General features: G+C 52.1%; 11 protein-coding genes across 11 annotated transcripts; 5 read left to right on the top strand and 6 right to left on the bottom strand.

Annotated features, from left to right (window-relative positions):
- Nucleotides 1–2: 2 nt before the first annotated feature.
- Nucleotides 3–733, bottom strand: EDD37DRAFT_129308 (FKBP-type peptidyl-prolyl cis-trans isomerase). The gene is made up of 2 exons (XM_062809408.1): nt 369–733; nt 3–311 (listed from the first exon to the last, which is right to left on the bottom strand). Exons 1-2 carry the CDS (start codon nt 608–610, stop codon nt 143–145), a joined length of 411 nt encoding a protein of 136 aa, XP_062667583.1. The 5' UTR covers nt 611–733; the 3' UTR covers nt 3–142.
- Nucleotides 734–1,494: 761 nt separating this feature from the next.
- EDD37DRAFT_612196 (uncharacterized protein) lies at nt 1,495–2,694 on the bottom strand (the record flags this gene model as incomplete). Its single annotated transcript, XM_062815338.1, has 3 exons — nt 1,495–1,929; nt 1,983–2,096; nt 2,149–2,694. 3 exons carry the CDS (start codon nt 2,692–2,694, stop codon nt 1,495–1,497), a joined length of 1,095 nt encoding a protein of 364 aa, XP_062667582.1.
- A 3,046-nt stretch (nt 2,695–5,740) lies between these two features.
- On the bottom strand, nt 5,741–7,881 carry EDD37DRAFT_129081 (cyclohexanone monooxygenase). Its single transcript, XM_062809404.1, has 2 exons — nt 7,330–7,881; nt 5,741–7,285 (listed from the first exon to the last, which is right to left on the bottom strand). Exons 1-2 carry the CDS (start codon nt 7,574–7,576, stop codon nt 5,820–5,822), a joined length of 1,713 nt encoding a protein of 570 aa, XP_062667581.1. The 5' UTR covers nt 7,577–7,881; the 3' UTR covers nt 5,741–5,819.
- Nucleotides 7,882–8,803: 922 nt separating this feature from the next.
- Nucleotides 8,804–11,072, top strand: EDD37DRAFT_129265 (uncharacterized protein). Its single transcript, XM_062809407.1, has one exon. The coding sequence runs from the start codon at nt 9,071–9,073 to the stop codon at nt 10,715–10,717; it is 1,647 nt and encodes a 548-aa protein (XP_062667580.1). The 5' UTR covers nt 8,804–9,070; the 3' UTR covers nt 10,718–11,072.
- Nucleotides 10,891–12,704, bottom strand: EDD37DRAFT_129078 (DNA excision repair protein ERCC-8). The gene has a single exon (XM_062809403.1). The coding sequence runs from the start codon at nt 12,591–12,593 to the stop codon at nt 11,064–11,066; it is 1,530 nt and encodes a 509-aa protein (XP_062667579.1). The 5' UTR covers nt 12,594–12,704; the 3' UTR covers nt 10,891–11,063.
- Nucleotide 12,705: 1 nt separating this feature from the next.
- On the top strand, nt 12,706–14,246 carry EDD37DRAFT_129077 (Tom37 C-terminal domain-containing protein). Its single transcript, XM_062809402.1, has one exon. It carries the CDS (start codon nt 12,855–12,857, stop codon nt 14,091–14,093), a length of 1,239 nt encoding a protein of 412 aa, XP_062667578.1. The 5' UTR covers nt 12,706–12,854; the 3' UTR covers nt 14,094–14,246.
- Nucleotides 14,247–14,746: 500 nt separating this feature from the next.
- EDD37DRAFT_129086 (Zinc/iron permease) lies at nt 14,747–16,308 on the top strand. Its single transcript, XM_062809405.1, has one exon. It carries the CDS (start codon nt 14,909–14,911, stop codon nt 16,052–16,054), a length of 1,146 nt encoding a protein of 381 aa, XP_062667577.1. The 5' UTR covers nt 14,747–14,908; the 3' UTR covers nt 16,055–16,308.
- Nucleotides 16,309–17,664, bottom strand: EDD37DRAFT_129096 (uncharacterized protein). Its single transcript, XM_062809406.1, has 2 exons — nt 17,661–17,664; nt 16,309–17,600 (listed from the first exon to the last, which is right to left on the bottom strand). The coding sequence occupies exon 2, from the start codon at nt 17,511–17,513 to the stop codon at nt 16,563–16,565; it is 951 nt and encodes a 316-aa protein (XP_062667576.1). The 5' UTR covers nt 17,514–17,600; nt 17,661–17,664; the 3' UTR covers nt 16,309–16,562.
- A 710-nt stretch (nt 17,665–18,374) lies between these two features.
- On the top strand, nt 18,375–19,434 carry EDD37DRAFT_129001 (putative UbiE/COQ5 family methyltransferase). Its single transcript, XM_062809399.1, has one exon. The coding sequence runs from the start codon at nt 18,463–18,465 to the stop codon at nt 19,324–19,326; it is 864 nt and encodes a 287-aa protein (XP_062667575.1). The 5' UTR covers nt 18,375–18,462; the 3' UTR covers nt 19,327–19,434.
- On the top strand, nt 19,435–20,338 carry EDD37DRAFT_129002 (uncharacterized protein). The gene is made up of 2 exons (XM_062809400.1): nt 19,435–19,908; nt 20,002–20,338. Exons 1-2 carry the CDS (start codon nt 19,543–19,545, stop codon nt 20,134–20,136), a joined length of 501 nt encoding a protein of 166 aa, XP_062667574.1. The 5' UTR covers nt 19,435–19,542; the 3' UTR covers nt 20,137–20,338.
- On the bottom strand, nt 20,269–22,941 carry EDD37DRAFT_129014 (YT521-B-like domain-containing protein). Its single transcript, XM_062809401.1, has 5 exons — nt 22,731–22,941; nt 22,537–22,636; nt 21,850–22,482; nt 21,218–21,801; nt 20,269–21,168 (listed from the first exon to the last, which is right to left on the bottom strand). The coding sequence occupies exons 2-5, from the start codon at nt 22,598–22,600 to the stop codon at nt 20,536–20,538; spliced, it is 1,914 nt and encodes a 637-aa protein (XP_062667573.1). The 5' UTR covers nt 22,601–22,636; nt 22,731–22,941; the 3' UTR covers nt 20,269–20,535.
- Between the last annotated feature and the right edge of the window lie 1,254 nt (nt 22,942–24,195).

Below are 24,195 nucleotides of genomic sequence, written 5' to 3'. Positions count from 1 at the left end.
CTTTTTGTCAATATCTTCAAGTCCTTTTCTATGCGTGAGAGTGTCCAGTCCAGATCCAGTCGTCCCTAACGACAGACCGGACGAGGTTTGTAGCCACTGCGTGGCCTTCCAAGGCCCAATTGTCCAGCGTCCGTAGGCACATTCACAACTCATCCTTCTTGACGCCTTTGATCCCCATCAACTCCGTCTCGAACACGAGCACACTGTTCCCCGGGATGGGCCCAACACCTCGATCACCGTATCCCATCTCCGGAGGAATAGTCAACCGTCTCTTCTCGCCAATACACATATCCACAAGACCCTCGTCCCATCTTGCCACAAGCTTCGTCAGCACAACATTTCTGCCCGGTGGCAGCATCTTGACTCACCCCTTGATCACTCTTCCTGCACCAAGCTGGAACGGTAACGGCTTGCCGCGAGAGTAGCTCGAGTCGAACTCCTTGCCTGTGCTCTGTAGCGATCCAGCGTAGTGTACCTCGATGTTGTCCCCTTTTTGGGTCTTGCGGGTGCACTCAATCTCAGGGGTGAGGTACTCGATCTCTAGCCCGGAGGAAGTGGCTAGCTGGACGAGGGACAGCGTTGCTGCGACGAGGACTGGGAGGAGCTTCATTGTGGCTTGTGAATGACGATATGGAAGCCAGAGAACTATGCACGAGTAAGTTTATATCAGGAGTATGTTGTATTTGTAGACAGCAGTTCTGAATATGCTGAATGGGACTTGTTGGAGATGCTTTCGAGAACCCTGGAAGTGGTTGGCTGGGCATGCGGAGTGGAAGCAACATCGCGCCCTCGACATCGTAAGTTACTTCCTGCTCATCAACGGACTTTATTGCTTGCCTACAAGAACAATGAAGACAGGCGTAAGGTGGTGAATCTCTTCTGGTAACAACAGCAGCATAGCACATATGAGATGTTCAACTGTCGTCAGCGCAACCGATCTTCGACGATTGTCTCTTCGACTTCCCTCAGCATCCTCCCTGTTTTCCAGTCAATCAAACCACGGTGAGACCTTTTCGCTCACTTGCATCCCTTTCTCCCTTCCCAATGTCCCGATATGCAAGACCAAGACTTGTTCCTGAACCTAATCCATTCCTCCACCCTCCATCTATCCCCATTCCAAGTTTCTTTGGTGGTCCAAGTCTTCCCTCTCCATTATTTCATGAACATGCCTTGATAGTTGACAGTCGCAAACAGTTGAACGAATGAGAGAAAACAAAACCCAAGCGCACGATTGCTGGAGCCCAGTGCCGATCCGTATGAGCACTTCGCAAAAAGAAATTTGTGAATCATGCAGGTAAGGGTATCTCACAGTTTGCTGCTGTGAGGAAAACAGAATGAAAACGTGCTGGTTGATGGAGTTCGAAGGTGTTGACCGAACCCGTGACAGTTATGCTGATTCGAAGTAGACACGATTGAAACTTCAAGTCCAAAGCTGAAAGATCGATGTGTCCCTCAACTTGACTCCCTGGATCACATGATGGTTGCAAGCAGGAATCAGTCCCAACGACGGCCAAACGTCTTCGAGTACTCGATTTCTTCCGGAGTTCTCAGGTCAGGTTTGACTTTCTGAAAACGTCGGCGTTGCCCAGTGGTGAGTCGCTCAGGTTTCGGCTCTTCTTTCTTGCCTCGCTTGCCACGCTTGGTGGTCTTCTTGGGCTCATCTCTGGCAACGTTCAAACGCTTAGTCGACTTGCTAGCCTGACCTTTGGTGTTCTTGGTTGTCTTGTCAGCCTGACCTTTCAAAGCTCCTGGTGCATTCGCCTGCTTGTCCGTAAGCACGACTGAAGATTGCTTGCGAGTACGTGGCTCGGCAAGTTTCCTAGAGGACTTGGTGGTCTTCTTGGTCCGCATGTTCTCCTTGTCCGATTCAGGGCGTACAACATCGTATCTCCGCTTCTTTGCGGCATTCTCTTCATCATCATCGGCGTCCTGTGGCTTGGATTAGTATACATGTTTGTGCGGCACGAAGTATAAGTCCTTACTCTCTTTCTCTTGTTGTCGCTCGTAGCAACATCCCAGTCGTCCTCGTCGGAGTCCCACACGATAGGTCGGACTCTCTTCTTCACTGGTATAACAACCTCGACATTTTCGATGGCCTTTTTCACAGTCAGTACGGTCAATGGTGCATGCCATCAGGACATCACTTACTTGCACCTGGTCCTTGCCTTGATTGTCATTGTTGACAGGCTTCTTGTGATCCAGGTGACCCTCATCACAACCCGCAGTCTTGGGTTTCTTGCTGGCTGGAGTCTCCTCGTCGGTATCACTCCAGACACGCTTCTTGCCGGTTGAACGCTTGTCAGGGGTAACATCAACTACAGGCATCTTGCTCTCGGTAGACTTCTGATGAACGTCCACCTTGGTTTCCGTCTTGGTGGTTGGGGTCATGTCCTTGGGAGCGGCGACCTTGAGCTTGATCTTCAAGCCCTGGCCACTGCGCTTCTTGACGACAGTCTCCTTGAAGAACAGCCAGCTGCCGCCACTGTCATGCACCTTACGCTTCTTCGTAACAGTGAGGTCGTCATCGCTATCAAGTGCGCGTTTCGCGGAGACAGTAAGGTCCTCCTCGGTGGTGTCGCCATCCATATCGCGAGAACGTTTCTTGGAGACATTATCGTCCTTCTGAGTGGCACCGTACTCCTTGATGTCATTGAGATGGCCAGGCGCCTTGACCGCACGACGGGTTGTGGGCATCGTCGAGGCACTTGCAGCAAGCAGCTGTGGAGTAAGACTTCTCACAGTGGGTAAGGGTTTGGTTGCTTCATAGAGGATTGGAGTCAGTATTAGGCCCTTCCACGGCACGGCAAGTACTCAGAGAAGGAGGTGTACCGATTGGTTCTGACTCTTTACTGGCCTTCCTCCATCTCTCTATGTTTGCGTCGAAGTAGATCCCCATGGCTAGAGGAGGAGGTGACTTGCAAGGGTATCTCAATGGAAAAAGCAAGTGAAGTCGAAAGCCCAAGCAATGAGGGAGCTGATTGAGGCTGAAACACAAGCTCCAAGCGCAACTACAATCACAGAGCTGTATTCGAGAAGACCTGAAGCAGTTTGAAGCAGTATCCTTAGTGGAAACAAGAAGCGGTGATGATAATGGTGGAAGATGAAATTCAGAAGCAGGATGAATTGATTACAACCACTTCAGGCGCGAATTATCAGGAAGAGGCAGTGATCACGGTGTATTCACTTGCATCAGGACCGCGTCGTATCAATGGTTCAGCCATTTGTTGCAATATTGCAAGGCAGTATGTATTCACCTGTCTCGAATCTCCTTGGCGAAGCACAACACAATTCACAGTCCTATGCGAGGCTGGCTACGAGCACACAGCTGCGGCTGCAGGCACGACGGAAAGGAATCAAAAGAAGAGATAAGGGATAGGTTCTTGTGTTGTCTATCTTGCCTCCAGTGTGTGTCAGCGAAGTGGCCTGCCTGTTCCTGTCTCGCCAGGCAAATGTACGATCAGTATGTATCCCATACCCCCAAAACTTCGCTGATGTTGTCCTGTCTGCCAATAGGATTTGTACCATGTCTGTATGGTACCCATAAACTCCATGCTCAATTACCCGATAACCATTTCCAGTGCAGACGGTGGTACAGTCAAGCACCTGTCTCTGTAGATCAATCTATATGTGCAAGTCATTTTCCCCATGTCCTCCTGAACTCCAGGCTGTCCATTGCATAAATGCCCAATTGCTGTTCATTTCATTCCAGTCGTACGCCTAAGTTGTTTCTCCACCTCACTGCAGAAAGAAAGCAGAGTGTTGTTGTTGTTGTTGTTGTTGCTGCTGTGCAGACAGATGACAATCACAATGCCTCCTTGGGAATGACGTTCTCCTTCAAGGCCTGTTCGGCCATCCACTCGGCCAGAAGTTCTGGCTTCTTGAGGCAGGACTTTTCCTCGGCACGAGGAGCGATGAGCAAAGCTGGCATTCTGGCTGTCCTCGTGATCGTGACGGAGGCGTAGCCCTTGGAGCCTGATGACCTCAAGGAGTGCTTCTCGGTCATCTTGTAACTCCTCGTGTTGGCTGAAGGACGCACCAGGTCGTAGCCCTTGTCGACGTTGTAGGTACTGGCGTTGCTGTAAACGTCGATGCCGTTGCTATTGGCGTGGGGGGCAAACAACGATGGACGAGTTGGCTTGTGGAAAAGGGATGACAACGGAGGGTTCTTCTTGATGATCTTTCCCTTTGCTGGCACGGCGACCACCGGCTTTGGCTTTGTCTCAATGCGTTGTGCAAGCTCCTTTCGAGAGCGTTGCGCCCTCTCCAAGGTTGCCTTGATGGCATTGACCTTGGTTGGAGAAGCCATGGCGACCTTCTTGATGGCAGGCATTGTGTCTGAGAGTTGTATCGAGATGAGTGTCGAGAGATGTAAGAAGTGGTGACGGGGAGGGTGTCGATTGTAAGACTGTTGTAGTGTAAGTGGTGTTGATGAGGAGGACGTCGTTGGTAGTGCTGTTGTGTTGAAGTGTCGTTGAGGGTTGTCGAGAACGCTCAAGCCTGGTGTATGTGTTGTTTGTGGTACAAGAGAAGAGGAATTTCTGAAAAAAGGCAGAGAGAGGGAGATTATATGGGAGGGACGAAAAGAGGTCCTCACTGATTCTAGGATTTTCATGAATAGAAAGTATACACCGATTCATGGCACGGCTCCACTAATGTATAGCAATTGTATGGGAACAATAGCTATTCATTGCATTCCGACGGTACAATCGACGCGAGTGGCCTACCTAATTGGGTGTGTGATACTGACCAGTGGAACGGCAGGACTCACCTTCTTTGGGTGTGGCAATATGGTACAACACTCTGCACTCAAGAGCCATGCCCACACTTGGCCAACAGAGGTTTTCAGGGATAGCCGGGCCACAGCTCCAAGGGTACCGCTCATGTTGTTGCCTTTCATAGTGATTGCATTCAAATGAACGCTGTGTTGCACGTAGGCGATAATGCCAGAATCTTATGACTGTCATGTCACTGGCAGACTGGGTCGAGTGACGCTCATGGCGGATGAGCATCAAATTGGCATGCTGAAAGTGAGATAGAACCAGAAGTCTTCTGCTCAAATGCCCGGCATGGCCATCCGCAGTAGTGTGCGCGCCTCTCGGGTAAGGGAGCTTGCAAGTTTGGTTTTCTGCCCGCGGCCTGTACGCCCTGCATATTGTCCGGTACCAAAGCTGTGCCTGGAGTCTGAGGCACTCGCAAGTCGCGCCGCCGCCGACTCGGTTTCGGCATCATGGACACCCGCCCTCAAAGTAAAGTCAACATGCGCTTGGAGTAGGTCGAACTCGCCGTGAAAGTTCCGATACCAGTAGCCCAGCCGTTCGAACAAGCCTTTCCAGCCTACAGAGGAGACAAGCGATGCTTGAGTTCTACTCACCCAGAGAAGATCACAGCGCTGGATCGATCATTGCTGCTGATTATGGCGAAAACCAAGTAGAAAGGAAAGATTATGATCATTCAACGGGTCAAAAGTACATTTTTATGCCAAGCCCACACCTCTTCATGCAGGGACCGACATTGACAGGTCGGACAGATCGACAGACTTCAAGATCATCAGTACAATTGAGCCGGACTAATAGTACTAATCTTTGTTGTGAGCTCGAATGGCGGAGATCACATCTGGGGAAGATTGCGTTCAGACTGAGTGAGAACATCCTCGTGCTGTGATGAAAGCAACATTCTCCTGCGAAAGCGCAACTACAACACATGCTAGACTTGTAGATACAGCTCCTCTAGGCAGGTCACTCTCACCTTCCGAGCCATCAAATTTGCACTCGCATCGGTGTACATGACGCTTTCAAGGCAACTCCCGCTGTGCTCTTGGTTCAAGCTGCCACCGTTTCAAACCCTGAGAAACTCGGCAGCACCAGCCTGATCTCTTTCACATACTCCGGGATTCCACCAGCGTAGTTAACCTGTTCAAACGCCTTTCCTGGCACGCTACCGCCCATGTACGTTGACCTCGTGGTTGGAAGGAGAGTCTTGTCGCTTAATTCGTTGATACGCTGCTTCCACTTCTCGCTCGCTTCGCGCGTAGGGTTGACGTATTTCCACCCCTGGCGATCAATCAATTTGATGGCATCACGAATCCAGCGCCCTTGAACTTCGACGCTGGACGGACCGTTAGACAACAAGGTTGGCCCGTGTGGTCCATAAAGGTGAAACATGTTTGGATAGCCTGAGATAGTTGTGCCGAGATACGTGTATGCGGCCTTTTTCCATTCATCGCGCAAGGTCGTGCCGTGAATGGACTTGAGACCCATGTTGGTCATACCGCCTGTCGTGATATCGAAGCCTGTGGCGAGCGCAATAACATCGAGCTCATGGTGTTTGCCATCTTTTGTCTTGATGCCGGTTTCAGTAAATTCAGCGATCTCATTGCCAGACTTGGTGCTGATATCGACGATGCTTACGTTGTCTCGATCGAGGACTTCATAGAAATTTTGTTCGAGGCATGGACGCTTGATACCAAATGCGTGAGGCGGCTCAGCGGGACACAATATCTCGCGTTTCTCTGGATTCTTGATGCGTGTCATTTGCTTCCGGCGCCAAAAGTCGTATACACACCGGTTCGCCTTCATATCAAACAGATAGTCCTTGTGTGCGCCCAGCCAGAGGCCAAAGCCAGCCTTCTTCCACAGGCGTTCGTACACAGCTTCGCGTTCTTCGGGCGAGTCTTCGAATGTGTTGCGCTCCTCAAAATCATAGGTAAATCCCGCAAAGTTCTTCTCGCGCATACGCAGCATTTCGTCAAGGGTTGGATAAAGTGCTTCCTGCTCTTCCTTGGTCAAGTCCCTCTTTCCCATCGGCAAGGCGAGGTTGGGTGTTCTTTGGAAGACGGTGAGCTGCTCGACTTGAGGTCCCCATTCCTGTATCATCTGCACACCGGAGGCACCGGTGCCGATGACCGCAACCTTCTTTCCACTGACGTCCACCCCTTCAGGCGGCCAGAAAGATGAGTGGTGCATTATGCCTTTGAATTTGTCCATGCTCGGATAGTCAGGGATGTAACGCTTGGCAGCAAAGCCAGCAGCGATGATCAAGTACCTGCATTTGGCGGTACGTCCGTCAGCGGTCTTGACTACCCACTTTCCGGCATCTTTGTCGAATTCGGCAGAGGTGACCACGCTACCAAATGCGCAGTCTTTGCTCAGACCGCACACTTTATCGACGTGGTCAAAATAGGCTTGTAATTCGTGATAGTCTGGGTAGTTCGTGGTCCAAGTCCAAGTCTTGTATACTTCCGGGATAGCAAGCTGGTAGATAGGTACTTCCGAATCGACTCGGGCACCTACGTGTTCAGCTTCCCCATTTAAAAGAGGTGTTGGGCCATACCTGGATATACATTCCAGCGCCACGTACCTCCAAAACTGGTACCAGCCTCATACAGAACAGTCTTGAATCCAGCTTTGCGCATCTCATAGAGCAGGAAGGTCCCACCAAAGCCAGCACCGACAATCAGAACATCAATGTCGAGATCATCTGCATATGGTCCATCTGTGCGAGACCGTTGCGCGTACTCGAAGAGATCTCGGTGCAAGATACGTTCCGGTTTCTGTTGACCGTCAGACGGGTCTCCCATATTGTGTACAGATGCTGTGACTGGGAAAGATCGATAAACAAGACCACTGGACGTGCAAGCGAAAGGTGCTAGGTGTCAGGACGTCGAACCATCCTTATACACTGAAAGCCCCGCCGCGACAGCCGACGGCTATCCGGCGAAAAGGATGTTAGCAGCAGCTCCCCTTGTTCTGGACAAGGTGTTTGCAAGGATGCACCATGGTAAGTCCACGATTATCTCCTCATCCTGGCAGAAGCGGAGCCGAGTGCATGAATAGATGTGATTTGGCATAGGACCTCAGGCGTCCCCGCTTCCCCCTCAAAGTGTCACAACCATCCACTGGGGATCGACGAAATCTGGGGTACGTAAGGGCAATGATGTGGGCTTGGAGTTAGCGGGATGCTGTGTCGATGTAGATTGTATGACTCGATGTGTTCGAGCTTTGTGATCTGGGCGGCCTTTTCGTCTCCGTATGCCCACCAGTCGCCAATGACTTCTTGAGGGCACAACTAAAGAGCAGGGCTTGAGGCCTGGCAGCATAATGTAAGGCCGTTCGCCCGGTGAGAATAAGACAGGCATCCTAAGCCGAGCATTGGTGGATGAGAATCTGGACCACGTTCAGTAAGACTGCATGAAGTCAATACTGGTTAGAGCAATCAAAGGCATTCCGGCAGTGTTCTCCTCGATGCGCCCACCTCTGCTGTTTCAGGTCCATCGTCTTATCCGACCGTCAATCGAGTCTGGAGATCTCGGCAACGCGCCTGAATCTGGATGGACCATTCCGATCTTTGTAGATCTGATAGTTATGGGTATGCACCTGCATTTACCATGGACGTTACCCACGGGCTGCGGCTCAGAGCAGACTTGGGCGCGTCGACAACGCCTGTCTTCAAAACATACTGTTCTCCTCGTGATGGCAAACAATGAGAAAGAGGGATAAACAGTAAGGCATCTCAGAGTAATTAGGTATACCATACAATATAGTATTATTCGAGGTTGCGTACAAGAAACAGCCGTTAGTCCTGGCGACGAAGAAATGTCAGGTGAACATTCTCATCACGGACTCAGAGTTGGGGTGGGAAGATCAACGAGTAGATACCGTTGATAGTCACTTGCTGATGACCTGAGATTGCTTCAGGATCACCAAATGATTGTGAGGTTGCATAAGTTACAGTAGATCCGCGTCATTGGCGAGAAGGAGGAGAGAAAACACAGGGGAAAATGATGATGGAATTCCAGGCTTCTCTCAGGTGAAAAGGCTTGAACTCCGGCCTTGTTTCTTTCGCTCGCTTGCGTCCAGTTTCCTGCGCCTCGCGTCAATCTCCAGCAAATGGAGATCATCACCATCGATCTTCATCCGGGCTGAATACGAATTCGTAAGGCACATGGATCTCCATCACACAAGTCATTTCACTCGTATTCCTTCGACGTCGAGTCTCCTCGCAGGCCACCGCCCTGTCTCCTGCTCATTCTCCATAACCCGATGAGCCTCGCTGATGTCCTCGACATCTCACCATGACGCGCAGGAAGCGTACTCCTTCGCCCTCTGCATCCCAGAAACGCGTGGCCTTCGAGATCCCCGCCTCACTACAACACTTCTCCACCATATCACGCTCCCTTGCAACGGACGTTGAGTCTCACGCGCCCACAACGTCTCTAAACAACACTGCTCAATCCCAACCTCGACCTAGTACGCAGCCATCGCCGCAGTCACGGCGCCCATATACTCCCCTGACAACATTCGTACCACATAAGCGGTCGTTTCCTGATGCGCAACCCTGGCCTCAGCCCGTCCCAAAGGCCAATGCATATTCGGCAGTGGCTAGGCATATACCAGAGAACTCTGCAAGTCATGCGGTGCCTTCAGATACACCTTCAACGGCCACTGCGACCTCTAGCACTCAAGCACGCAGTGTGAGCAACCCAAACCCGGCTCCATCTTCAGCCAAGGAGCCGGCTCTCAAGCCGGGCGAAACACCTACATTGAAAAGCCATCCGAACCTGATTGCATCGCTGGTAGCAAAGAAGAGAGCGGAGAACGAGGCTATAGGGTTTCGAGAAAGATGGGCACGAAAGCAAGCGGAGTATAGGCTATCGAAGTCGCCGGCAAATCAATTGAAGAACGAGTTGACTACCGAAGCCGCTCGCAGCGATGGTAAGCAGACACCGTCCAGATCAGTGTCGAACCCTCTACCTGCACGATCCGTTCCTCCTGCACCAATGGCGAAGCCTGCAACTCCGCTTATGCAAGATACTCAGACCCCTGGCGCCGAAACAGTATCAACGCCTGCTACAGATGACTCGAGGAGAGAGAAAGAGGAGTCGAGAGATCAGAGACAGAACGACAGCGATTCGCTGTTTGGCTCCCCGTACTCTTCTCCGATAGTAGAGTTCCTGGAAAGGGCCACTGATGATGCTGGATTGAGGGATACAATGGGATCCAGCATGGCGACGGCTTCGAGGGCGGCTGCAACTTCTGTAACAATACCGCAAAGCCGTGAGCACCCATCTGCTTCTAGCCTTCAGCCACACGGTCCTTCTAAGCTGTCCGAGTCTTCGTCGATCCCTCCCTTGTTCTCCGACAAGCCTATGGGCAGTCAGCAACAACCTCAGCCTTACCATAATACTCAGCATGCACAACCCAATATGCTCAACAACTCTCCTTCCTTGATGCAACGGCAAGCGCCACCAAATGTATCAATGTCAGTTCAGAACACTGGCAACCAAACTACAGCCTATGGTTCACACCCCAGATTAGCCCTCAACCAGCCTCGCATGCCGCCCTCCACTTCCTGGTATCCAGGCACTCAGAGCGTCCCTGCATTTTACGGCCAATACTTCAACACTACAAACAATATCACGAGTACTCCGACATCAGTATCCGGGTCACCCAATTTTGGGACGTCACAGGGCTATGGGAAGTCTCCTTCACCTGGTGGCATGACTTATCCCGGTTACCCGATGGGAGTCAATCCATACATGATACAATCAGTACCTCCACCAGGGCCCATTCCGACGTACGGGGCAACCGTGGCGGCAGCCTCGGTGCAGCACTCGAAAGTGCCTGGTGCAGGATTCATGGCTGCCCTGGACATGGTAGCTGGAATTAATACAAAGTTCAAGATAGCGACCAAGGATGGCTTCGCTGTACCCAAACGATAGTAACGGTTAGAACGATCGGTGTGATACGTGAGGTCTCATTCCCAATGGTATGGACGACCTTTGTGCTGGGGCTGGAGGAAATCACGATAATGACACTGTTATATTTACGGCCTGGTTTGGCATTAGAGACCATTTTTTATATGAGCATTAGCGATTAGCGATGGCGCTAGTGTGTTCTGGGGCATTGTCCTTGTATTATGTTTGTACAGGTTACATAGGTAGGTATGGACTATAGCGGCGACACTCGCCTGGACGGATACCAATGCTTAATGTCGGGTAACGACGCCCAACACGACAATATCTTTGGTTGTGATTCTGAGCATTGTGTGAGCGCAAGCTTTCCGGATTAGGAAAATGGCATAGGCCGTCTCGTCAAGCCCTCCACCAAGTCGCCGATCAGCTCTCGCTTTCGCTTGCGTCTGATCTCTGAATCATCTAGAGGTGCGTCAGTCGCAGTCGTCGCCACCTGGGGGGTCGGTTCTGAGGTCTCAGCACCAGCACCATCGTCCTTCTCGTCCTCGCTTCCCTTGGACGTAGGCACCCATGCACAGATCCGTCCGTCGCCGTGCGCAGTGTACATTTCGATCGCATTACCAGCAAGTGCATTCACGCGCCATAGCATGGTATTGATCCGACCTCCGCTCGTCAGCCTCGCGACATTACTCGTGCCTGCACGTCCACCGCCGCGGTTTCGCTTTGCGGCCTGGACTTCAGCGAGTTTGACGCCCTCTGTGCGCAGGATGCGCAGTAGATGGCCCTCGCGCAAGTGATGCTGGAAAATCGTGCCGCGGCCGTCGTCGTTGGGCCAGAATAAGCTCTCGCGACCTGGCGCGTGGGTGCCAACGGGCGAGATCAACGGTCCGATTTCGCCCTGTCGCTCGTTGCGGATGCGCGGGCCAAAGTGTACGAGATCGTTGCGGCCTGTCGCGGCGTCCCAGACGCGGATGCGCTGGTCGTGGCCTGCTGTGACGAGCTTGTCACCCGCGGGTGTCCACTGGATGCTGGTGACAGGTCCACTGTGGGCAAGGGTTGAGAAGTCGAGATGTAGACTCCGTGCGCCGAGGCCGGTAGATGGAAACTCGCCTATCACGCCGATTGCATCGTCCTGGTCGAGGGAGGCGAATGCCGCGTTCGCGCGGCGGATGTCGAAGAAGAGAACTTTGCCGTCGGCGGAGCCTGAAGCCAGGATGTGCGATTGTCGAGGGGACCAGGCGAGAGTGTTGATTGCACCGTTGGGGCCGGAGAGGGAGTGTGTTGAGAGGCCGGAGCGGAGGTCGAGGAGGCGGATGGCTGGATGGGCAGTGCCAACTGCTATCAAGGGTGATGAGTCTGGTGAGGGTGAGAGTGCGTGCGTCCAAGGGATGAAGTCGAGATCAAAGCTGTGGATTGGAGTGAGGGAGGTGGGCGTTATGGCTGTCACTTTGAGCGTTTTGTCGTAGCTTGTCGTGAGCAGGGTGGAAGGTGTCGGGTCGAATGGGTATATTGAGATCGAGGTCAGGGCGTGCGTGTGAGAGGACGGCGTGCCTCGTGTCAGGGATGCCTTTGGCGAGTGAATTTTCGGGATCGATGAGTCAGAAGAGTGAGACTGTGTCTCGCGCTCCTCGAGATCCCAAAGGCGGACGGTCGAGTCTGCCCCGCCTGATAATAGGTATCGGCCTTCGGTGTGGTCGATTGCCAGACAGTTTACGCCCGCTGGATGAGCAATCGCCGGTACTTGTGAGGTACCATCATCGCTGGAGTCAGGTTCCGACCTGATGTAGGTAAAAGTGATGTTCTGGTCATGAGCAAGGCTATCAATCAAGCTCTCGTTATGATGCCGGCGAAATGATGGCGTTGAGACTGTGCCGAGGCACCGCGCCAGATGAAGTTGATTCATGCATTAGTTCGAGCTTGGTGATGCTCATGTGAGCGTGCGTTTACGCAGGCTCGAGGCTATGGGATTGAGCGCTTTGTGAGATGTTAAGACAAACGAAATCTGGAACTTGTCGTGCACTGAGCGGTTTCCGTGTTGCGTAAATCAGATCTCAGGTTCGCCGTAACAGATTTACGGTAGATCATACGGCGTTCCAGCCGACGTGCTCCGCATTTTTCGAGCCATGACCAAGTTCTTCAACTTGCAGCATCCTCCAGAGGAGATATGGTGTTAGAACTGCACATATGGGGCCCTGCATTTGATCTGCCCTCTATTGACGCCCAGTGTCTCGCCACCACCCTCTATTTACAACAGTGTGTTCCTCAAGACGGATGGGTTCTGATCCCATCGAGCGAGCCTAGGGTGAGCCCACTTGGGGAACTCCCAGCCTTACGCAATGGCGACACCTGGGTTGCTGGATTCGGGACGATAGTCTCGTATCTACGGGATACCTCGGACGGCAAATGGGACCTCGACAAGAACTTGGACGAAAGTCAACGAGCCGATAGTGCAGCATTTTCATCCTTCATTGAGTCCCGGGGCCAGCCTCTACTCGATCTAAGCCTCTATGTGAGCAGCGACAACTATTTGAGTTGCACTAGACAAGCACTCGCAGACATCTTGACGTGGCCAAGCAGTTGGACCATCCCACATCAGTTACGAGACAAGGCGAAGACGAGGTCAGAACACCTTGGGCTGAGCAGTTTAGATGTGGACACTGCGCAAGAGGACAAGAAGGAAAATGTCGGGCTGGCTGCGCATATTCCTAAATCTTTGAGAAAGCCAAGGGAAACAGTCAGTGGGCTTCTGGGACGGAATGCGCAAAATACCAGATTTAGGCTGGACGCTGTTACTTCCGACTTCCTCGAGCCAATGGAGGAAGCTTTAGCAGAGAAGAATCATTTCTTGGGAGAAACGGTGACCAGCTTGGATTGCCTTGCTGCGGGCTATCTCGCTCTTATGGCAAGGCCAGATCTGCCTCAAGGATGGTTGAGAGAAGCGCTTCGGACAAAATATTCCAGACTACACCGATGGACAGAGCTTCAGATAGAGGCATCACTGGGAACACATATCGACGCCGACAAAGCTTTGGGTCGAAAGAAGGGGCTGGATTCGAGAAAACCAGTCCTGCCCTGGCAGGTCCCTGGCGACAAAAGTCTGGGGCAACTCTGTTACGCAATCATCGATGGATGCGTTAGCGCTTTTCCGGTGATAGGGTTGACATATACTGTTTCGGAGGTCAAAGGTGACCATGCTAGCAGCGACGGTCGATACCGACGGAAGCAACTGAGACTGACTCGACTTCAACATCGAAGAGACTTGTATGTCGAGATTCTCGCCTCCACTTGTGCCGTCACGGGTCTTGTGGGCTGGCTGTGGTACAAAGGCATGCTTCAACTCCCACGGCGAACGCCCAAGGGACGGACCTTTGGCGAAGCAGGTGCTCTGTTCGGATTGGCCTAAGACAGGTCGCCTCCTTGTCACAGCCACCTTTAGCATATGAAGTATGCGGTGGGCGGACAGACCAGGACACAGGGAAAGAAGCGTCTAAGCACAGATCTTGACCGCTGCGCGACCTGACCCACAGCGTGAAAGACTTGTCGACCCTCATCTGGCACCAGGGATGCCAGCACGTACATAATGATGTGGTGGTGATATGATACATCATGGTGGCGGAGAAGTACAAAAGTGAGGACACTTCAAAGGCTGCTGCAGTAAGCTTGCCAGAATCTCCGGTATTGCTGGGATATCCTTCGGGAATGACTGTTCTCAAGAAAAAGACATTTGCAGTCCCTGTCTGGCTGCATGAAGAGTGCTTTTTGCGCCAACAATCTGTTGGTTCGATGTGAGGCTGCACAATGCTTGATCTGACGGGCGCCCAACAGTCAATAACAAAGTCGTGTCACCACTATTTAGATCTCGTCTATGACACCTTCCAGACATGGGAATCTGCATGACCTTGGTATGCTCCCTACCCTTCACCTCGGCCTAATGCGGATGTCAAGGGGATGTTTGGTACAGTTCAGAAGGTTTTTTCGCTCCATTCCATCCATTCGTTGTCCACGTTCGACCCAGTCTCTTTCCATGTCTTGGTGCGACGTTTCTTCGGGTCCCTTCCGCATATGCAAGACGTGGCAAATCTGACATTCGAGCAAGTCGGCACCTCTGATCCAAGGCTTTTGCACCTGCTAACAAACATGATTACCTCGTTCTTCTATCAATTTTTCGCATACCTTGGTCGGTGACATTTCCCAAGCAGAACTCTTTTGTCCGTCAACATGGCAACCTTCAGACCCTTCGCAGAACTGATAGCGCGGCAACAAACATCCAGTGCCACGCCGGCGTGTGCCGTAGGCAACGAGTACGATGGGCGTGTTGGTCTACGGGTGGCCGCCCTCTTCATCATCTGGATTACAAGTTCATTAGGCGCGGTGTTCCCAATATGGGCAAGGCGAAAAGGAGGGCTTAGTGTGCCTGACTGGGTGTTCTTCGTTTGCAAGCACTTCGGCGGAGGTGTGATCGTGGCAACGGCATGGATTCACTTGCTGGCCCCGGCAGAGGACGCCCTGAGAAATAGCTGCCTAGCTGGGGTCATAACGGAGTATCCTTGGGTTGAAGCCATTGTTCTTCTTACTATGTTCTTGCTGCTTCGGGTGGAATTGCTGGTCACAAGATACGGGAATTTTGGCGGCAGACAAGACCATGATCATGATCACGACCAAGTCCATGTCCATGACAACACAGAACCACATACACTCGAGGCGACCGCCAGTGCTAAGCCGGACACAAGCCAGATCGCACCATCTGAGAAGCTCGAACCGCCTGTGGTCGATCAAACAACGCTCGACCAATTTGAACCTCCAAGCAGTCACGCACCTGGTGAGAAACACAACGACATCGAATCTGCGTCAAGCCCATTCAGTCTCGAAGACTATAAAGCCCAGATGACCGCCATCTTCATCCTCGAATTTGGGGTCATCTTCCACAATGTGTTCATCGGTCTGACTCTTGCTGTCTCAGGAAAGGAGTTTGACACGCTTTTCATCGTTATTGTCTTCCACCAAATCTTCGAAGGCCTCGGCCTTGGGTCAAGACTAGCAACTACGCCATGGTCGAAAAATTCCAGGTGGACGCCGTATATGCTAGCACTCGGTTATGGACTCAGCACGCCCATAGCCATCGGCATTGGACTGGGTGTCCGGAAGAGCTACCCTCCTGGAGCTCAGACGACCCTCATCGTGAACGGCATATTCGACTCCGTGTCAGCAGGTGTGTTGATATATACTGGACTCGTCGAGCTCATCGCGCACGAGTTCTTGTACAGCAGCACGATGAAAAAAGCGAAGGCTTGGACAGTCGAAGCAGCCTTTCTGACAATGTGCCTAGGAGCGTTGGTGATGGCACTTTTGGGACGGTGGACTTGAAGTGCTCAGGTGTGCGGTGCAGATCCAGAAACAGGACTCTGAGACCGAGTCTTGTACCATCCTCAATCATATTGCAAGTTGCTCAGTCTTTGGTGATAGGGGTAATTAAATCGTCAAAGCTGCAGGCCATGACCTGGGCAATACCGAATAATGTCTGATGCTTCGCGATGTCGTTCTCGTATTGCTATCCAGGCTTCATGTGAAGATATCTTGACAATCGTCTGAATAACCTAAGCCGTTCCCCAATAGTCATCTTGCATCATCGCCGGCGTTCAGATGCCACGTTGAGTACGGATCTAGTCAAGCTGATAGACCGCTGTAACCACGCGCGGCCTTGATTTGAAGGGTCCTTGTTTCAGGGCAGCAAGGGGCTCGGTCGAGGGAGTTGTTGCTTCTGGACGACGACGACGACGACGACGACGACGACGACGACGCCTGCAATGACCGGCTGATCGCTGCAAAAGGTGGTTTTGCGGCTGAAGAGCGAAGAGGCTTGTCCTAAACAAAATCATGTAAGGCTTCTCTCCTGATCCAGAATGCCAAAAAGCCTGACATTATCGACCGTACAATTCTGAGCGTCTTTGTAAGTGACCCTCGGACTCAATTCGGGCGCTGAACTCGCAGACTTCGCCGGACCACAGCCACCGTCACCGCCACCAACACCGCAGCCGAGTTGTGGTAGTATCTCTATCTCCAGGGTTTCGTCTGATGGTTGTATCCCACGCATACTCGCGATGATCATGGCTGCTTGGGCACAGGACGTGCTGTTCGGCCCGACACAGCAGCTAATCAGATCTTGTTGATCTGGGGCATTGACCATCGTATTATCGTCTTCGACATGATCGTCAATTGTTCCACTATAGGAGTAGAGTGAAGCCACGTCGCTTCCTGCTGCTGATGGTTGAAGTCCACTCGCAATGTGAGGCAGCTGCTCTATTGGTCTTCCTGTGGAAGATGCATGGGCTATATCTGGCCCCGATGAAACGGAGGGATGGTTGACCGCTGCTGTCGTCGAGATTGTATCGTCTCTCACTGCCGGCGCTAGCGGTTGCGGTTGCGGCTCGTGTATCTGTGGTGGTGATGGGTAGTGCTGTTCCACAGGCTTGGATGAAAGGGTTGTCGTAGTCGGATACCCTGCTGGTGTTGGCTCGTTGCTTGGATGCTGGTAGTCAGGATGGCCATGGCCATTCGCACTGGCATTGGCTATGCCCGTAGTTATGAGGCTCTCCAGCTCAGCATTCCTTGCTCGCAAGGCTTGAACCTCCTCTCTCAAGGCGCGATTCTCGTCAGCAACGCGCCTTGCAGCTCTCTGGACATGCTCTGTGGCTTGTACGCCTTGAGTCTCGAAGTCGCGCACTTTCTGCTCCAGCTCGGTAATATAATCCTTGCGCCTGGCACGGGACGCGCGCTGGTTGATAGTGTTGCGCGTTGGCGGCGTGCTTTGCGAGGGGGAGGGCATCGTTTTCAAACGCAAGTAATGGGCGTAATGATGTGCGCCGTATCTTGAGTGGTGCAATCTAGCCCGTTGGCTTGTTGTCGCACAGTCCTCAACAACGTCGTCAGCGCCGACTGTCGCTGGTGGTCGCCTTCGTGGTCAAAATTCGACCTATTGCCTTCATGCAGGGTTCCTACAGCGAAAGCCGATGATCTGCAAGCATTGAAGGTTCCAGATGACGCTGTCCAGGGCTAATGGTGTGATCCAATGTGGTTTGATGTCAATGAAAAATGTCTTCATAGCAATTGGCCCGTTCGTTTTCCCTCAAAATGTCAAAGATCTGTCACCCGGCGATTCCGATTAGTCGGCAGGCGTGCTTGCAGAAAAGTGGGCAGTCTGACCCTGGGAGTCCGGTGGGTTCAGAGGGACGGAAGTCCTCGATTTTTCTGCGAGTTCTTTCGTGTGCAGCATCGGCTGAGCAGGGCTCAGTTTCGGAAGGCCGTCGAATCCATAGCATAGACATACCAGATACACGGCCAAGCCATCGCGGTCACTATCCCTTTGGGATCCAGGTTACGTGGTAGATGTATTCGCTGTCTGACCCTGCTGCGTTTTCTGGGCCTCGGCTTGTCGGGGAGCCACAGCCTTGCGGACATATCCTGTCGTCTATTGTTCTACGTCATTCGTCAGCAGTGCCTCCTATCTGCAGAGTGTGTCTAAGACTCCTTTCCACGTGCTTGGTATGCATGGAAGGGGATGAAACTACTGGAAATCTGGTCATAAAGTTACACCTGTGACTCGAGCATATGGCATGGCATACATAGAGTCATAGACACATACGACCAATGGCTTGTGGGACAGTGACACCTCGTCCTCGCATATGCACTACCTCAATTCCAAACTTTTCACCGAGTCCAAGTCCTCTTTACAGCTTGATTGAACTCCTGGGTCAACGTCAAAATTGTTCTGCACAATGAACAGCTCGACCGTCTACCAAACCGTTGACAACGGCTACTCTTCCATCGCCACAGAAGCTTTTTCCAGCCCATCCCAGCCCTCCAAGAGCGCCCAGATAGCAGCCTCATTCGGCTATTCTACAGAGCAATTGGCCGCCCTTCCAGCCGGCACAAACCTCGGTCTATCATGCGGCAATCCACTCGCCACTGCTAACCTTCGCCCCTACGAAACGATGCTGGATCTCGGTTCCGGCGGCGGCCTAGACTGCCTCGTCGCCGCAAGGCAAATGCTCCAGACAGATCCCTCGCCAACGGGCAAGATCTACGGCGTCGACCGAAGCTCCAAAATGATTGAACTTGCCAGACGAAACGCAAGCAAGTCGGTTTTGCCCGACCGTCTCGTTGAGTTCATCGAAGCACCTATCACGAAGATACCCCTGAAAGACGCCTCAATCGATCTGATAGTCAGCAACTGCGTTATCAACCTGGTGCCAGACGCGGACAAGCCTATGGTTTTTAGCGAGATGCATCGCCTTCTCAAACCAGGCGGGCGCCTCGCCGTCAGTGACCTGCTCGCTAAGAAGGACATGCCAGACCACGTGCGTAACGACGCAGCTTTGTTGATCGGTTGTATTGCTGGCGCGAGTCTCGTGGATGAATACCATAGGTGGATGGTCGATACCGGTTTCGAACAAGGCAGCATCGTTTTGGCCAACACCAATTCAGATCTGAATGTATATCAGAAGCAGACTGCGCCGTTATCATGCTGTAGTTCCAAGCAGTCTTGTGAAAGCAGCCGGAAGAATGCGGACAAGCTCGATTTCAACGAGTGGGTTGCCGCGTATCAGATATACGCCGTCAAGGGAAAGCACATTTCCTAGCCGACACGTAGGAGAGAGTCCTGACGAATGTCAGGTCGTGTGCGTTATCACCTGGCGTAGAAACGCAATCCCTCCAAGTATTATGTAAGCAATCATAATCATAATCGCGCGACGCAGCTGGTCCGGTCTTCTGGCTGTTGTAGTTGATAGTCGACATATAAACCATCCAGTGTACGTCCTGGATGTCAAATATTGACATTATCATTATTTGTCAGGATGCCTCTGTACGACGTCGAGCATGTTACGCCCCTGAGCGCAGATCAACAGCAGTCCCTGGCCCTTGCGATGACTGCCCTGCATTCAACCCGGTTCAATACACCCAGAGCGTTTCTTAACGTGCGATACACCGATGTCTCTGGTCAGGTTGTGTTCCGAGGTGGCAAAAGAGCCAAATATAATCGCATCATCCTGCGCACTCGGGCGGGTGAACAGCGGAGCAAAGAAATGTATGATGACCATTGTCGAGACATCATTGGAGTGTGGGAGGACACAGTCGGTAAGGAAGGTGAACTGGGTTTGAGGACGGTGTGGGTTATGGCTGCATTAACGACCGCCGTAGAGTGTGGCATTGCCAGACCAAGAGTATGTGGTTGCCCAGTCTCTCCAATCCGTGGCTATAGAGCAAGACAAGGACATTGGCCAAGACTCCATGCTGACTACCTTCCGTGTCGGTAGGTAGGCGAAGAAGGGAAATGGTTGGAAGACAACTTGGACAATTTCAGGAGACTGGCTGCAAATGGCGACGAAGAATTTGTGGACCTTGTCCAAGAGCTCGACTCGAGAACATCGACCCTGGCGCATGAGAAATGAGCCTGATTTCGTCTTTAACCCTATCTCGTTAGGATAGCCCATGAGCAGAGTCATGGTCATCCCCAGGCCCCTTATCAGCTCTTTTCCCCCTCCCTCAGATACTCGGGCGAAGAACACACACCCCAGTTAGCCTCGCTTCTATCCATCAGCGGCCATTAAAACCCCTGTCCCTTTGGAACTGAAGTGAGGCTCGCCCAGCGAAGCCCCCTCATGTATATATGCTAAGAAGATATCATCGAGCGTGGCTCCAGCCTCCACTCTAAATTGTTGCTCTCAAAACATTGTTGCTTTTCGGTTTTGTGCCCATGTCATCTCATCGTCATGTCATCGTACAAGCATGAAACTGTCGCTGTAGAGTCGCGATCTCTGTACAAATAACAAATGTTCCAAATACATCAATCAGTATGATCTTCCATACATGCCACCTGCGGCGGAGGCATGAGGAGACATGTAGCCGCCCATGGGACCTGAAGCAAGCTGCTGTGGTCGGGGAGCTCCAGGGCTCGCTGAGGATAGTTGAGGGCGATGGAACATGGCAATCAACCTCCTACCGGTGGAAGGCTCGATCTCGGTTCCGTCCCGGGCAATCTTGACCTCTCGGTTGGCATTCCAGGGGTTTCTCAGTCCTCTTGTCCTGTAAAAGGGTAGGCGCTCAGTCGACATCCACTTGATCTTGAAGGGTTTGCCAAAGGTTTGTGGCGTGGCGGGACTGCCTGACTCGTATCCTTCGCCAGCAGACACGTTACCCTCGTCCTCTTGAGTCACTTCTTTGTCTTTTCCATCGCTCTCTGCTTCCCAGAAGATGGTACCCCTAGCTGAGTCGTCAATTATGCGCCCTTTCGGGGCAGTAGCGGTGGCGGGTGTGGGAATCGTCAAAGGGAGGTCTGATGGGCTGGGATCTGGAATTTCAGCCCGAGGTTGATAGTCGATGCTGGCTGCAGATTCGTCGTCGATGGCTGACTCCATTCTGGCGTAACCAAAATACTCGCCAGACTTATTCGCAGAGAATATCAGATATACATTCTCAGCTGACTGCATCTCGTTAGCTTCTCCACAAAAGACTTCAGTGCTGTTTGCTCACATTGTAAGCCTTGTTAAGTGCATCCTCATTGTGAGCCTGCGTGGCCCAGATTCCGCTGTTCACACTTCGTTCGAGGTCTTCCACAGTCAAGCTCTTGACCACGAAGAACTTCTCCTTGACTTTATCGACGGAATCTGGCTCTGCTGTAACAACATCCCCTGCGACTGTCTCTTGGTGTGCACCAGATTCTTCCGGCTTCTCGTCGCTCTCACCTACACCGTCAGGCAGCTGTGCTGCTGATTGAACGTGGCTTTGGGCTGGAGTCGCTGGAGATGAACTTCCACGACGCAGTCTGCAAACAAGACGAACTCCCTGAAAGCGGGAGTCATGGAAACGAGTCATGGCGGCTGCACAACTGGCTTCTGTCCTGTAATTGACGAAGGCGCAGTTGCTCTTCGAGATCAAGAACACACTCTCAATGTCGTCTGTCGCGTCCTTGGAGAAGTGGTCCTTAAGGTCGATGATGTGTGTTGCAGGAGGGAGATTGCCCACCCAAAGTGCGTGACCAGATTGTTTGGGTTTCCTGGGCGGCCCTCTGAGGGTGGATGTGGTTAGGGAAGAATTGGAGCTGGTGCGTCTTACAGCTATTCCGGTTAGTTCTGGTCTGTTGAGGAAGGAGTGGTATGCCCTACCTGGATTGTGAGACTGCTGATAAAAGTTTTGCGCCTGCGGCTGGGTAAGGCTGCTATCCAGTCGCAATTGCGGTATTGGGTATGCGCCCGCTACTCTCGTCCCGTATCCTGCTGCGTAGGCCGGGTTGACGAACGCTTGTGGATAACCTCCTTGCTGTTGGTGGTGCGTCGCTGTGTTGGGAGCCGAAAACATGGGCTGTTGTAATATGAACGCTTGGTTCTGGAACTGCTGCTGCCCGCTGCTTCCTCCCGGTGTCCCGATGAATTGTGGGTATGCTGCCGCATGTGGCTGACGAGGCGGAGTGCCTTGCGCATATTGTGAAGGATACTGCTGAGCGAATGCCTGCGAGTAATTATGGGCGGCTTGTCCAGCAAATTGCGCGCCCTGGTTGTACTGATACATCATGGAGTGGTTGCCGACGGCGGGAGATTGATATTGGTGTTGGAACGAATGTTGTTGAAGTGGTCGCAACTGATAGTCGGGCAGCGCCGCTGCCATGCTCGACATGTCGAGAGCTCCAGGGACAGCAAATTGCGGCATGCCGAACTGTTGTCGTGGATACTGCTCAAATTCCATAGTGGCTGTTTGTCCAGAAGGGTTTGTGGTTGGTAACGAGTGATGTGGCGATGGATCTGTGATAGCATGGTTAGTTGCAACACCACACATGTAAGGTCAGGATAGCGAACCTGTCAGGTTGTCCTCATTATCTGTCAGTACGGGATCTGGTCGAAGAGGTGGCTCATCACCCATCCCTAACCCCTCAAATATAACCGGAAGAGTGTAGTACTGTTGAACCCAAAAGAAGGCCATCAGTCAGCCATGTCGCTTAAATTGTTTGAGATAACAACATGAGGAGACGAAACACCTGAAATAGACATACCTAAAACCTAAAGGCTGTATCGATACTTCTTCCTCGTGAGAAATAGGCTGAGCACGGATCAGGAGGGTTCCGAATCAGCTTCTTGAAGTGTCGATGGAATCTGAAGAGAGTGCCTCTGGATATCTGGTGTGTGTTCCGAAAAGGAAATGAAACAGGTCGGTCGGCGCCAAATTTGGAAGTCAACGTTCTGAACAAGGGTGTTCTGTATGTTTCACAGGGCTATATGAGGAAGGCTTCTTCCTGTGGCAGTGTACAATAAAAGGGATTGTAAAATCATTGGTTTGACCTGGTCGCGCAAGGAGAGCGAGAGTAAGAACGGGATTCGCATCCAAAGAGGTCTCAGACGTGGCCTGACCTGCATGAGAGTATCTAACTGGTGGCAGCAGCGATGCACATTATATTAGAGCCATGTGGGACTCAGCAAGTAGAATTCCACCAGAGTGCCAGGGTCAGATAGGCTAGTGGCCAAAAGAGAGGAGGTATGGTGATTGGAAAGAGCCGGGATAGGGGCCCATGTCGTGGAGTAGGTGATCAGGATTAGGAAAGAAGCCAACGGTATGGAAGTATGCGAACGACGCTAGCACGAAGCTCAGGAAAAACCCGAGAAGGTGATCGTGCAACAGAAAGTCAATTCGGATCCTTTCGTACCCAGCCTGGCAGTCCCCGGTAGCGAGGACTAAGTTTAGGTGGCTCCTTTCTTCAGATTGTCGCGCGCTGGAAAGACGATGAAAGCTGGGTACCTTTATTGGACGGAAATATGAAGCGATCTCATAAACCTCGAAGAAAATAAAGGCGGATAATTCACCCATGGACGCGGCCACTATAGGATGAACCAGATCGTAAAAGGCAGCTGATCTGGACCCGGCAATCTGTCTGTCCATTTTGGATGGAGATGGCTGAGAAGAAGCGTGAATCTCGAGGCTCTCTGAATGCCTGGTGGACCCAATCAGACCATCCCTGGTTTGGTTTTGAGCCGAGGCGGCTGCGTTTGATAGACGTGTGCCACGAACTTGGTCAAGGTTCACCGATTTTTCTTCCCGCGAGTAGTGGGTCACTCCAGAGTAGTGGCTGTGTACACATCTCGGATGACCAAGCCGGGCTTGTCGACATTTACCAGGGTGTCTCCGGTTCGGTCTTTGACCGACAGACGATCCAATGATTATCGCGGTTCATCCAGAAGGACTGCGCTTCTTCCAGGGTACATGAGGTCAGGCTGTGACGGATCAGTGGACTGGATCATCATGGCTCCGGGGAGCAGAAATTTGCCTATGCATGAAAATGACCCGCACAGCCACGCATTCGAAAGTGTGGCGATATCAAAGGGTCAGGATACCACCGGAAATGTCTTCTCCCAGCGACAAACTCCAATTGGTCGAAAAGTAACAAGCTTAACCATCGCTTAGTTAGAGGGCTGATGACATCCCGCCTTAGTCCGTGTCGCAGCGCAGGGACCACCCTTCTTCCG

The sequence above is a fragment of the Exophiala viscosa genome, assembly GCF_022695815.1.
Source record: "Exophiala viscosa unplaced genomic scaffold EDD37scaffold_10, whole genome shotgun sequence".
In the NCBI taxonomy this organism is placed as follows: domain Eukaryota; kingdom Fungi; phylum Ascomycota; class Eurotiomycetes; order Chaetothyriales; family Herpotrichiellaceae; genus Exophiala; species Exophiala viscosa.
Note: the sequence above shows the minus strand (reverse complement) of the source record. Positions and strands in the feature narration are given on the sequence as shown.

Bases quoted from the DNA above. Each gene is read 5' to 3' on its own strand.
- EDD37DRAFT_129002 (XM_062809400.1), top strand. From the start codon at position 19,543: ATGCCTCTGTACGACGTCGAGCATGTTACGCCCCTGAGCGCAGATCAA. The intron at 19,909-20,001 runs GTATGTGGTTGC...CCGTGTCGGTAG, and splicing joins GTGGCATTGCCAGACCAAGA to GTAGGCGAAGAAGGGAAATG.
- EDD37DRAFT_129077 (XM_062809402.1), top strand. From the start codon at position 12,855: ATGGTGTTAGAACTGCACATATGGGGCCCTGCATTTGATCTGCCCTCT.
- EDD37DRAFT_129001 (XM_062809399.1), top strand. From the start codon at position 18,463: ATGAACAGCTCGACCGTCTACCAAACCGTTGACAACGGCTACTCTTCC.
- EDD37DRAFT_129265 (XM_062809407.1), top strand. From the start codon at position 9,071: ATGACGCGCAGGAAGCGTACTCCTTCGCCCTCTGCATCCCAGAAACGC.
- EDD37DRAFT_129308 (XM_062809408.1), bottom strand. From the start codon at position 610: ATGAAGCTCCTCCCAGTCCTCGTCGCAGCAACGCTGTCCCTCGTCCAG. The intron at 312-368 runs GTGAGTCAAGAT...GCTTGTGGCAAG, and splicing joins GCAGGAAGAGTGATCAAGGG to ATGGGACGAGGGTCTTGTGG.
- EDD37DRAFT_129014 (XM_062809401.1), bottom strand. From the start codon at position 22,600: ATGGGTGATGAGCCACCTCTTCGACCAGATCCCGTACTGACAGATAAT. The intron at 22,483-22,536 runs GTTCGCTATCCT...ATGCTATCACAG, and splicing joins TAATGAGGACAACCTGACAG to ATCCATCGCCACATCACTCG. The intron at 21,169-21,217 runs GTGAGCAAACAG...AACGAGATGCAG, and splicing joins CACTTAACAAGGCTTACAAT to TCAGCTGAGAATGTATATCT.
- EDD37DRAFT_129096 (XM_062809406.1), bottom strand. From the start codon at position 17,513: ATGCCCTCCCCCTCGCAAAGCACGCCGCCAACGCGCAACACTATCAAC.
- EDD37DRAFT_129078 (XM_062809403.1), bottom strand. From the start codon at position 12,593: ATGAATCAACTTCATCTGGCGCGGTGCCTCGGCACAGTCTCAACGCCA.
- EDD37DRAFT_129081 (XM_062809404.1), bottom strand. From the start codon at position 7,576: ATGGGAGACCCGTCTGACGGTCAACAGAAACCGGAACGTATCTTGCAC. The intron at 7,286-7,329 runs GTATGGCCCAAC...CTGAACACGTAG, and splicing joins GCGCTGGAATGTATATCCAG to GTGCCCGAGTCGATTCGGAA.
- EDD37DRAFT_129086 (XM_062809405.1), top strand. From the start codon at position 14,909: ATGGCAACCTTCAGACCCTTCGCAGAACTGATAGCGCGGCAACAAACA.